Source organism: Harpegnathos saltator, unplaced genomic scaffold, assembly GCF_003227715.2.
Source record: "Harpegnathos saltator strain DR-91 unplaced genomic scaffold, Hsal_v8.6 scaffold122, whole genome shotgun sequence".
NCBI classification, from domain to species: Eukaryota; Metazoa; Arthropoda; class Insecta; order Hymenoptera; family Formicidae; genus Harpegnathos; species Harpegnathos saltator.
In genome coordinates this window covers 111167-124644 of record NW_020229898.1, presented here as the reverse complement: position 1 = coordinate 124644, position 13478 = coordinate 111167, and the positions used below count along the sequence as shown (strand labels likewise).

General features: G+C 43.5%; 1 protein-coding gene across 1 annotated transcript; it reads left to right on the top strand.

The window, feature by feature from the left end:
• The first annotated feature begins 6326 nt into the window (after positions 1-6326).
• On the top strand, positions 6327-12409 carry LOC105180846 (synaptotagmin-10). The gene is made up of 9 exons (XM_025306099.1): positions 6327-6898; positions 7003-7149; positions 7679-7810; positions 8278-8432; positions 8587-8755; positions 8841-8961; positions 9119-9290; positions 9377-9577; positions 9699-12409. The coding sequence occupies exons 1-9, from the start codon at positions 6752-6754 to the stop codon at positions 9700-9702; spliced, it is 1248 nt and encodes a 415-aa protein (XP_025161884.1). The 5' UTR covers positions 6327-6751; the 3' UTR covers positions 9703-12409.
• The last annotated feature ends 1069 nt before the right edge of the window (positions 12410-13478 follow it).

Genomic DNA, 13478 nt, shown 5'->3' with positions numbered 1-13478 from the left:
TCCTTGCTCGTTGTCGTCCACTGTCCTTCCTATTTTATCGCGAGATTACGATAACGTCACGTGGGAGGAGGATAAATTCCATGTTGGCCTTGTAAGTCAGCATCCTAGCGTAGTCACGCAAACAGCCCCGTTTCTATATTGCCGTCCATGCAGCGTAGGGGAAGGTCGGGAGTAACGAGCGGGTGATACACGGAAGATGAAAAAGCATGCGATGAATTTGAAAGGATACGTCGCCATATTTTGACAAGAGATGACAAGCGCGCGGGAAGGGCGAAAAATTCGATTAATGGATGAGAAGAGATGAAGAAATAGAACGTCACTCCCCAGCAATTATCCCGCTCGGCCGAGTAATAAGCCGAAGAAACCGAACACCGGATTGCGCCGGATCGAACAAGAGAGAACAATCGTTCGTTCCAATTGAACATCTTTCCTCGGGACTCTTGTCCCGACTTTTGAATTCTCTCGGTCAATTATTGAGAACAAAACATGAGCCGTGAGAGAGAGAGAGAGAGAGAGAGAGAGAGAGAGAGGGGGGGGGGGAAAAGAGAGAAGTCGACTGATCAGTTGAGGCTCTCATCCTCTCAGGCATTAACCGAGCTGCATTAGAACAGTTATCAAATAACCATTAGCGCGTTACACGAGACTCCAATTAAAATTTATTTTCCTCGGCTGAGCGTAATTAAGAACCGTTCTCCCGACAAGGGAAAAGCTCCCGCGACGTCGCGGGGAACAAAACTCGAGTATTACCTGACAGTCGCGAGACAATCATAAAAGTCGTCTGATGGCAGTAACCCCGTAATTCACTAAAGCCCATCAATCACTCCGCCGTATACGCCGTTATACGCGCACGAAGAAGTATCTCGTAAATTTGTACTCTCACGCTGAAAACTTCACGGGTCCGTCACGCGACTACGGGCTTTTACCCGGCGCGTAAATATCGAGCGCGGAGAGAGTGAGTGCACGGCGTGAAAACACCGAACGACACGCCGCGACTTGTCAGGCGATTCGTGTCAGGCATTTTCGGCGGCTATTAAGAGGCGTCCGGCTGGTTAGCCGGCTTTTTCGGGAGGAAGCGGAGATCCGCTGAAGCGACGGACTGTGTGAGACTTTCGCGGCGAGTCGCAATTTCCGCCGTTCGCTCGGCCGCCGCTCGAGGATTTGCGTTGTCATCACCGGCGACTCGGCGAGAGAACATTTTACACTGCTCGGCGTAACAAATATTATTTTTGTTACGAGAACAAAGTGCTGTTTGCAGAATCGAGCGGCGCGATTCAATACAGCGCGACGCAGCGGCGCGCACGCAACAGCTCGACGTGAGACATCTGCTATCATAATAGCAAGTGAAAACTTTACAATGTAACAATAAAGTTGGCGCGTGCGCGACCTTGTTTGCCATGCGACTACATTTCATGTGCGTTGCAAGTGCGGCCGAGCAAAAATTCCGCTTCATTGTTTTCCGAGATAAAAGCTACACGCCACCTGCAGTATCTCCAATCTCCCTTCTTCTTCCGGGAGTTTCCTCTCAATTTTAGTGAAAAAATTAAGTTATGCTTTACTATATGCTTTGCTTATCGGCTTTAAGGATTTTTCGTTCAAAATCCTTACCGAGCCTTACCTTTTTATCGAGCAGCTCGATATATTAATATTAATATCATGTCGTAAAAGTATATTCCGAGTAGTTGATGCAATGAAAATATTTACGAATACATCAGAATTACATAAAACAGGAAATGCAAGGACAGAGGGAAAATACGACGATGTGCGATGCGTCTGTCGGCTCGAGCAATGCGCGATTGAATTTAGCAATTTAGCAATCAGAGCTTTCGCGCGTCGACTTCCTGTTACACACAACCACCGCGTAAATATAGTCGATAATATTCCCAACAGCATTCGAGACGAGAGAGCCACCTCCGGAAAATAATCACCCGCGGTGACACTTCTCTCCGGAAATGAGGAGGGGTGCAAATGCGATCGAAGCTTCTTCCTGTGCGCAACACTCGAGACGCTAACATCCTTTTTTTTCTTTCGAAGAAAAAAAGAGTAATTAATAAAAATACACGAAATTTTTCTTTCATTCGCCTGCAAGAAAGAGAGAGAGAGAGAGAGAGAGAGAGAGAGAGAGAGAGAGAGAGAGAGAGAGAGAAAGGGAGAGAGCGGCCGAGAGAAAAGGAGAGCGATATGTAAAGTGCAAGATAAATATATAGCGAATATTGGCAGGCAGCCAGCGCAAAAATATCTCCGGACAAGCGCGATTTGATCTGAAAGTTAAGCGTTGCGTAAAGTGTGTCGCGGGGGAATACAGCGCTGCGCGCCGTAGCCGGTGACTTGTTTCACGCTAAAGCAAAAACAAAGATATTTCTGTCATTAGCAGGACACACACATTGTTCCCGCGGTAAATGAGAACGAGAAGCTCGTTCAACTGCGAAGCGTTGGTGTGTACCGGCTCTCTTCATTTGCGCCGACCGAACCAAGGATACCTTTCTCTTTGTCGTGGGATGCGCACAATGGTGTATTCCCCGCAGAGACGCGTACAGGCGCGACTTACTTAAAAAATTCTTCTTGTTTGCATACGCTTCTTCGAATTGCGCAAAGTCGCTCGATGAAAGTCAAGAGCCAAGCGAGACCTCCGCTTCCTGGGTGTATGAAGATGGCATCCCGTTTTTCGAAATTTATAATTTTAAAAGTTGTTCCAAATTGTTCTGACTTTGTATTACATTGTTCCAAAGTGTTATTGTTTCATTCTAAACGGTTTTCGAATAAAACAAAAGTAATGATTTTTGAGCTGGCACTCCTTTTTCGAGAATCGAACATTTCGATACCGCTATAGATTGTTCCAGTTATTCCAAACATTGTTCCAAAAGGACAAATCCATAAGTTGAATTATAAGTCCGAAAGTGAAAAAACAGTTTTTTGACAAACAGTCTACCGGACTAAGAATAAACTTATACTATCTTTCTTGTCCCAACCGAGCTCTTTTTGTTCTGAATTGTTCTAGGCTTAAAAATTATAGTTTTAAAGTATGAATCTCGTACTATCATCCGTTCTCCGAAAATTTGAAAAAAATCGACTTTCCAGCACCCGACGTCAAGAGTAAACATATGTTTTTTTCCTTGTTCCAACCGAGCCCTTTTTGTTCTGAATTGTTCTAGGTTTAAAAATTATAGTTTTAAAGTATGAATCTCGTACTACCATCCGTTCTCCCAAAATTCGAAAAAAAATCGGTTTTCCAGCACCCGTCGTTAAGAATAAACACATGCTTTCTTTACGAGATTCATACTCTAAAACTCAAGCCTAGAACGACGAACAAGAAAGATAGAAGTTTACTCTTGGTCCGGTAGACTGTTTGTCAAAAACCTTTTTTTCACTTTCCGGACTTATAATTCAACTTATGGATTTGTCCTTTTGGAACAATGTTTGGAACAACTAGAACAATCTATAGCGGTATCGAAATATTCGATTTTCGAAAAAAGGGGTACCAGCTCAAAAAATCATTTTTTTGTTTTATTCGAAAACCGTTTGGAATGAAGCAATAACACTTTGGAACAATGTAGTACAAAGTCAGAACAATTTGGAACAACTTTCAAAATTATAAATTTCGAAAAATGGGGTGCCAACTTCATACACCCCCGCTTCCTCGCCTCGAGAGCGAGACGCGGACGCCTCCTCGCCCCGCGGAGGAATTACGATCTGAATTTGGTCATTTTCATTCGACAGAATTTAATTAATTGAGAATCGACGTTTCGTGTAAAGCGTATTCCACGTTAACTGATATAATATCTTCCTTTCACGGTCGCTAATTAGACGCGTTTTATCGAGCGTATATATTCTACGTAATTGTAATCATTCACGCTGACGTAAAACCAGATGGTACGGGATAAGATAAGAACTGTCAGGCATTTCTCTTTATTGGGATATCATTTAGCCCGGTTAATCAAACGCGCCTTCGCGGAAAGAAATGGACTAGTTGAAAACTATCGGATGTAAACGACGAGCACGGGATCGCGCGTCTGCCGAGGTGTAAACGCCGAGGTCACATTAACGAGGAACGCGGTTGCTAGTATTTTTGCTAGCTCGAAGCCGAAGCACGAGCATGAGAAAAAATATGTCGGTGTATGCCGAAAAAGAGACTGACGTAACAGTGATTCGTTAAATTTTTTTCAATTGACACTGCGCATAAATATTATGCACGAAATATCAGATTAATATTCGTATAAAGTGTTGCAAAAAAAGCCAGCTTCAGTACAATCAGTATGGTTTTTCATTCATCAAATATATATCTTATCGATTATCATTTTCAAGGTCCCGCGTATAATTTTTCGCAGAATAAATATTTCCGCAATGATCAGAGAGGAAGCAAACAATGCTTCTCGCAATTCATATTTTTATTAAACTACATATGAACGCATATTATCGCGCACTATTTTTTATTATCTCTGGCTGAAAACCAATGCGATTTATATATGAGCGTGCATTATAAAACATGACGCTTTCTGAGCCTTTGATTTGCTCACTCACCGACATTCGTTGATTCCTGCATCCGTCCAATGTTCAGTCAGCATTCAGGACAAGTTTCTTTTTTCACAATATTTTGTCGCTTTTTCTTTCTCTTTGTTTATCTTTTCTCTTTCATTAATTTCAATGGGATTTAAGGAAAAGAATTAGCGAGACAAAGAAGCGCGTATAATACGGTTGCGTTCAAGAGATGATATATTTATCCCAAAAAGAAGTAAACACGATAAATTGCAACGTTCCGAGAATGTGAGACGCGATTCGCGTAGAATAAATCGCGAATGAAAATTACGACGTTTAAATAAGAGAGAAGAAACGAAAATGTTTTGTTTCGCGAACGGTAATTCGAAAGAAACTCACGTCTTGTTTCGTAAGGACTAAGTTGTAATGTAAATAAACGCGCGTACCGAATTTATCGGTAATTTCAAATGAAATATTATCGCGTCTAACACGTGTGAAAAATGTAGAAAATTGATAAACTCGACAGACATAAAATTTATCAAGCCAAATAAGATGAATAATGGTGAATTTCACGTGCGATTGCGCAATTCTGATCAAATTTTAACATTACACACTACTCGAAGCAGGAGTTATATTGACTGAATCGCAGCAAATAATTCCGTATCTTGATTTCAATATAATAACAAACTAAAGCATTTATATCTGTATCTTCTAATGATTCAGAGTAAAATATAAAAGAGAGAAATATATATTATATCTTAAAGATTCTGTTGTGTAATACGGTCATTGAAAGACACGATCTCCTGATTATTTCGAGCAACGCGTGAAAACAGCATAATTAAATCGCATTGATTTTCTCGAGATATTGCAAACATCCATCACCATAAAAAATGTCTTTTCTTCTTTGACTCACCGATACACTGCAGACAGAGTCAGCCGCGTTCTGCTGCGGATCTGTAACAAAAAATATAGTTTCGTTAGTTAAACCGTTAGGTTAAAAGTTAAGTTAGGTTGAGTTCAGTTCGCGGAAGCACGTGCGCGCAGATACAAACGTTGATCCTTTGCCATCGTAATTCAACGGCTTTTATTCTAATCACTCGGTTTTCGTTCGTAATGAATCAAGAAGAAATGTACAAACGATCAGTGAACCTCACCTTCAAGCCGACTCTGCTCGGCCCGAACCGGATCCTCCGGTGCGGCATCGGCTTCCGTCGAAACTGCGTCCCGGTAACCGCAGCTATTACGTGGCCGCAAACTCCAGCAGATCTGTAACAAAAAGCGAATTTCCTCATTAGTATTACAGCGACAAATGCGCTCCGCATCAAGAGTACCGAAGACTCGAGACTACAAATTAGCTTCTTCAACTTAACCAAGTTAACCAATAAAAGTTTACCTTTAAAGACCATGAAACACTGCTATTGCTCAAGATGCTCCGGATCGTCACGCACGCACATACACACACGCACGAATATTACACGTTACACGCGCGCGTACACTGTGATCGAGCGTGAAAATTCGGAAATTGTTACGCGCGGCGATCCGCCGATCCGTCCGCCGCCGCGGCGTAAATAATAATGGAGACGCAATCGCGGCAATCGCATACTTATGAACATGTTGTTTTCAAAGTCGCGCGATCTTGTCCCGCCGGGACGCGTCTCAGAGAGGCCGTTAATTTTCCGTGATTTGAACTTCATTTTGAAGTATCTACACTTAGAGACAACGTACACAAAAAACACAAGGACACTTTTCTTCCTATTTTTTAAGGCCGAATCGATTGGGACTGGAAGAACCTCGATCGGTTTAGCCATTGCTGAGATATGAATATTTCACCTCGTTTCAACTCGCAGTTTCGCGTAATATAGGCACCACCGTGCCTCTTGATTTGAATTGGCCCAAGACGATGCGATTTCTTCGACGATACGAGAATGCGTGGGTGAATATTTTGCCTGAACCTTTCACTCGCAACCCGCCTGCACGGTCCAGTTGTTTGCACAAGTGTCTAAATGATTTTCCACGGGTTTTCGAGCAAGCGTATTGTTCGTAACAAATGTGAACAGTTACTTTGGCAAGTTTGTTGTATTTGTTTGTCGTGCTTGTCACACACATCGAAGGCTTCAGTTCGATTCACCGAAGCGACCTTCGCTAATCGGCACTTCGTTTCGCAGAGGAGTGGAACGGCACCTTCCCGTATCAGCTTCTGATAGGAGCAGGGGTGGCGTTGGTCGGTCTGCTCCTGTTGGCAGCCGTCAGCTACCAATGTTCTTCCACTTGGCGATGGCTGATGGGCATGACGCGACACGAGAATACCGAGGACACTGAGACCGATCAGACTCAGCAGAATGCGATCCGCATCAGTCATTCTCTTCCGGACCTCCAGTCGGAACCGATGACTCACGAATATGTTCAAGAGCAGAAAGAGAATAAGAAGGTACACCTCGCGCGCCTCGGAGTTCGATAATGATCGGATGAGCGAAGCGTCCTGCGAAATTCATGGTGGTCGTGCGTCGTCAACATTAATGATGATTTTGCTAGGTACTGCGCCAAACCACTTTGCCCATCGTGCCGATGAGACATCAAAGTTTCCAGCGTCAACTGTCGCACCGGCTCGACTTGCCCAATATTAAGTTCAGCATCTGCAGCCTGGAAAATCGCAGCGACTCCAGTCTCGGTCTCATCAAGGTTGGTCTCATCAAGGTCTTCGTTTCTCACGTGTGCATAGCGTGTGACGAATGCATCGAAATTTTGTTTATTTTGTTTATTTTTTTATTTTGTCCACAGCAACCGCGCGCAATTCTTGTACAAAGCATATGTCGTTCACTATTTTACGTATTACATTTCGGAATATCTTGAAATTGCGCTATACGACAATGACGTGTAAAGTAGCTCGGCCCTTTCAAGACGATTTTTCCGGTTTGAAATTCTGATCTGATCGTTTTATTGAAATTATTTATGTACCACGATCACTAATCAATATTTTACCAAAAATTTTTTTATTGGACTGAGGAGGAGAGGATGCCGTTAACGTACGAAAGCAATAAGAATTCACAAGGTCAGACTTTTTCAAGCTTGTTTTAACTTTGGTGGTACATATACGTACCGATCGGCTTGAAAGGGTTAATAAAGTGTACAGAAACGCGCCAGTGGCTGCAATCGCCACGATTGATGGTACTTGTGCGTAATACCGATGCGTGAATCATTGTCCCTGTAGCCGGAATTGTACAAGAAGGAGCTGCTGAGACAAGAAAGCGCGGAAAGCTCGAGCACGGTGGAAATGGAGTACGCCGGGAAATTACATTTTGCTCTTCGTTACGACAAGGAGATCGACGGGCTTGTTGTCAAGGTAAGTACGGTAATGCATCCATTTGCGAGATTTTCTGTTGCTTCGCCGCGAATTAAATTGAAATTGCTGTAGCAAAACGCAAGCGGCGATCGCCGAGTAACACCTTCGTAGCGCGTAAAATCGAATATACGGAGCTATAATCAGCTCCCGCTCTGCATGTCGCGGTTGCGTAAGCTTTTTCGTAGAAACGCGACAATGCTTTCGCGCACGTTTATTTATGGGAAGCGGCCCTTGCGCTAATTACGCTCGGTACCTACGACTGCATAACGCATCCGGCGATCTCATTTTGCCACCGGCTGTGCGTTTAAACGCGCGCGATAAAAATAACGTAGAGTGTGCGAGTCTGCTCCAATCTCTCTCTCTCTCTCTCTCTCTCTCTCTCTGGCAAGGCAGACACAATGCTTCGTGCTGCGCTATTATTGTCCGACTTTGTTCCATTCGCCACGTTTAACGTCTTTTGACGATAGGTCCTGGAGGCTCGCGAGCTGCCGATAAAAGACGTGACAGGCAGCAGCGACCCGTACATCAAGGTGTACCTGCTGCCAGACAGGAAGAAGAAATTCCAAACGAAAGTGCATCGGAAAAACTTGAACCCGATATTCAATGAAACGTTTATTTTCAGGTAAGGCAAGCGCGATATCGACGAGTCACTCGCGGAGCATTTTCGATCACGTTTACTTTTATTCGGATAATACAATTTCGAACGAAATTGTACGAGAAGAGCGACGCGCGTAGTATGGGTTAAATTTTACATTGCATTTGTCTCTTTCTTGCAGCGTGTCGTACGAGGAGCTGAGGGAACGTTACTTGCAATTCTCGGTCTACGATTTCGATCGGTTCTCACGTCACGATCTTATTGGACAAGTGGTTCTTAAAGGACTTTTAGATTGCACCGATCTCGAGCAAGAAATTGAATACACGATGGACATTCTTTGCGCCTTACAGGTACTGCATGCAGGTTAATCATTTCGGCACGACCGAATACGCGCGATGCTCAGTTATAATTATAACCTTTCGATTTTTCGCGCAGGAGAAAGTGGACCTGGGAGAATTAATGTTGTCTTTGTGTTACCTGCCGACGGCTGGTCGATTGACATTGACCGTGGTCAAAGCCAGGAACCTGAAAGCGATGGACATAACAGGGAAATCAGGTGAGCGGAGAATGCATCAGTGAGTGAGAGATATTCTCTCGCGGCGCGGTGGTGCAATTTGGCGCCCAGTGAGCGCGACATCAAAATCCGATTGATCAGCCCAAGAGATCTGACGGACGCGAAATTTGTTTCGCTTCTCTCTCTCTCTCCCCCTTAGATCCTTACGTGAAGGTCTACCTGCTGTGCCAAGGTAAGAGAATAAAGAAGAAGAAAACCACGGTGAAGAAGAATTCCCTTTATCCCGTGTACAACGAGGCGCTCGTCTTTGATGTTCCCGCGGACAATATCGAGGATGTCAGTCTCATAGTGAAAGTAATCGATTACGACAGGTAAAGGGAACTTTCTATCAGCGCGACGAGAGCACCCTCTCTCCCTCTCCAAGAGAGACATGAATTTAATATTTTGCGCGCGTCAGGATTGGACCGAACGAGTTGATGGGGTGCACCGCCATTGGATCGAGTTTCATCGGGATCGGACGGGATCACTGGTTAGAAATGTTGGACAATCCTAGGAAGCCGGTGGCGCAGTGGTACCCGCTGATGGAGACCGTCGCCGGTCATATCCCAGCGGTGGACTCGGAGCCGCTTCCAGTGAGCTTGAGTTGCTTGAACAGCAGGTGAGGTTGAAAGGAAACCTCCGCACGGCGCCGCTGCTTGCGCGCGCGTGTCTCGAAACGACGATGAACGTGTCTCTCAAACGTCTCGACCGGCTTCCTCTGATCTGAGTTTGCGTTACAGATGAAGACAGCAGGCGCGCAGCAAACATCGCGGAAGCATGCAAATATTGTCGGACGCCGGCTTGGACATCGTCTCCTTCTGCCGTCATTTAATGCACATTGCTTGACTGACTTAAGTACAACCTCTATCTCGAAAGCCCGGAAAAGGCGAACTCTGTGCTTTGCAACCTTACCTCGTGCGACAAGGATGAAATGATGGGCGAATCGGCGTAACTGATCGCTCGCATGGAAACACACACACGCACACGCGCACACACACACACACACACACACACACACATATATATATACTCAGTAGCTCAAACTCGACTCGATCGGAAACGGAAGTGAGCTTCATTTGCGTTCCTGTGTCTTTTTCCGAGCGCTAGAACGGTTACATTATATAGTGCAGGCTGGTCCCGCACTACCGTTGCAGACGCAAGTATATTCCCTTCTCGTAGAACTTTTGCAGCCACGTGATGTTGAGCATGACGGTAGCTTAAATGTCTTAGATTAATGCGCGGAATCGCGGCTAAGTAAGTTTTTATAGACGACAAGTACGGACGGTGGCGAATTCTCGTAGCTCGCGGCCGCGGCAGGCGCAAGGCCTTACTTACCCTCGACGAAGGTGAGACGGGCGGGAACAGAGATACATGTGCATTGTACCGACGTGCGCGGAATACAATCGTGAATCGCGATAAACCTTAAGATAGCACAGAACTAGGCAAACGTGTTGAATGTACGCATCGTTTCTTACTTCACACTCGCTAATCACTTCTGCGCGAATGTTCTATAAACGTGATATATGTTTACACACACACACACACACACACACACGCACACTTACAACTATATGTACAAATAACGTATGTCTAATGCGATCGAAGGATCATGTGCATCGGTAGCTGCTTCGTAAATACGTGCGTTTGTACGTTCGCAGCTGACGCATGACTATTCGATTGTGTGAACTCGATAATAAACGACAACATATACATTTCCAGATTGTACGAGGAATTATGTCGTAGGAGAGGAAGGGAGACGGAGACGTATTATGTAGTCCTCTTATAATTTACGATATTACGAATGTATCACCTGCATGTATGCATATGTTTAAGGATATAGTCGAGGTAACGTTCTTCGATGGAGCACGAGGCTCATAGTATGGATGAATTTGTCCCGATTCTTTCTTTCTTTCTTTTTCTAAGACCAGACTCGACCAGACTCGCGAGTGTCTGTTTAATACGTGCGCAGCTTTGAGTTGTATTTTATATGAGAGAACAAGTGATTTTCGCGACGATATTTATCGCAGGATATGTACGGAGAAAATTTGAATACGCCGTAGACGCGTATGGGCGTTTCTGGAAAATGGGTGGATAGACGGCGAGAAATAAAAATCTCGATTACAAATCGTCGCCCAATGAGGCAACGACGAAGACGCGGTGCTGCGCGTCTGCGGAACGTGCGCTCTTAATTACGAGATTTACCTTCGTTTCATTCGCTCTTGCGTGACGCGCGTATGAGTATTGTAGGTCTCACCTGAGAGCCGTCGATTGTGCGGAAGGAAAGAGATACGCGAGTTATTTTCGGGGGAAAGAGAAGTATACGCGTACATATATCTCTACACGTACACAGCGTTATATATATATCATACACAAGTTATATAGAGGTAATCGAAGAAGAAAAATAAAAGATGATGTCAAAACTGGTGATATTTCGTGCGACATATACACAGACTAGCGAAGAATGTGCCAACAAAATTAACGATGTGGTAGCGGTAGTCACAATTGAGAGAGTAGTTTGTTCCAATTGTGTGCTTAGTATATTGTTCTAGAAACTTGAGTTTTCGCGCGCATGCGCGCTACAATAATCTTAGAATATCCCACTGTTTCGAGTCAATATATATACTTCGACCATGCCTGCCTGTTACATACATCACTAAGGGAAGTTTTTCGGTACTGTCGACAATTTTGTATCTACTCCATTGTTCCAGCGATGCCCATGAGGATGAAAGAAAGATGCTGTATTTTTCGTACAAGTGGGAGTCGTTTTACCACACAGGACTGAGCTTTCTCAAGTAACCTCGCTGTAGTGAGTTCATATCGTGAGTAGCGATTTACGTTAGAAAGATTAGAAGGATGACGCGAAGGTGCGATACGAGACAACAAGCTTCTCGCGCAACCGCACGCGAATTTTTTAATTGCCTCATTGGACGCGCGATGTTCTCAGATTCGGAGATTTACGTTTTCCTCTCGTCCTTTCGTCGCGCGTACGACGCTTCGGTTGAAGATGTTCACGATTGTCTCGAGCATCAACAAAGTCGACTCTCTATTTGTTTCAAATATGTCTACCTGATCGGATATCATATACTTTCGTATTATAAATCGTAGACTGCGCGCTGGACTGCGCACAAAATTCCGAACATAAACGCGTATCTGCGAATATGCGGGGCAAACTGCACGCCGATGAATATACATACATACATCGATAATTGAGTTGTTTGCGTGTTATTAACATTTGAATCGACGAATGAGCACTTGGTTTAAAATCTACTCTAATTACCGGGGCGATCGTATTCGCATGTAGTTAATCTATGGACAAGTAATAATAATAATAATATCAATACTGACACGATGTGTATACTTTTCTAACGAATATGATAACTATATTGTATATTCGAGCACGCAATGCTCTCTGTTATGATCGTGAATAACATCAATAAATCGGTAAATAAGGAAGACTGACGTGTTTTAGGTTTACGTCCTTGCGCAGCCGGCTTTTGCCGGCTATTAATAACATCGGATCGCAAGATGTTCAAGCACACCGCAATTTTCCCTCGCTTCTCTCCAATTTTTCATCCGTCATCAATATCTCAAAAACCAAGCGTTTCCGAGATGCGTTCAATAGTATTCCTTGAGAGGATCGCATAAGAGGGCATTACCCATGAAATCTTCTTTCTACCGAAAATGCTCGAAAATTAAGACATCACATAGCAAAACCGGGAAGCAATTATTCTAATGGCGCTAACGAGAGTGCTTTGGGATGATTGGTCCTGAATCTGGGATGAGACGTAAGTGAATTGGCACACTAGAATAATGCATATAAATTTGTTTATTATTATCTGTATAATATATTTGAAACAATATCATTCTACAACGTTGCATAAAAATATACAAAGACATGAAAAAATGTCTTGACTCTCGTTTGGTAAAACATGTTCATGAATAATTGTCTAGCGCTGCATCGCAATCATACCTGCGTATGATCGAAACCAAGCAGATTCGATATGTCAATTGTAATTTGCAGTTCGATCAATGTCGAATAGCGGGTAAATATGATCGGAGGATTACAAAACAGGGCACAAGTATATGCGATGAATATTTCGGATTTAGCCGCGGATAGACGCAGTGTCGCAAAAATCGGCGCGAAACTTGTTTTAAAACAAAAACGGCTGATATTTGACGGCTGATAAAGCACGATTTCTTATCTCTCGTTAAAAATCGATTTAACACAGCTCTGGTCATAAATATGGAACAGCTCCAATAGATTGGTACTCTATTCGACGATTAAAACGTTATGATAGAGAGATCTGAATTAAACCGGTAGATTTTTCGAGTTTACTCACTCAATTTCTCAAATCAAATTTATAAACCTCTTAAATATCTTCTTACGTTATTCTCGTAAAATTTAGTATTCGTTATAATTTAGTATAAAAGTTCTCATTGTATCTTTCAATATAAAGGCGCTTCATATTTTTGACCAACACTTACATATGCTCGCAAATTAGACACATCGGAAAAGCGAC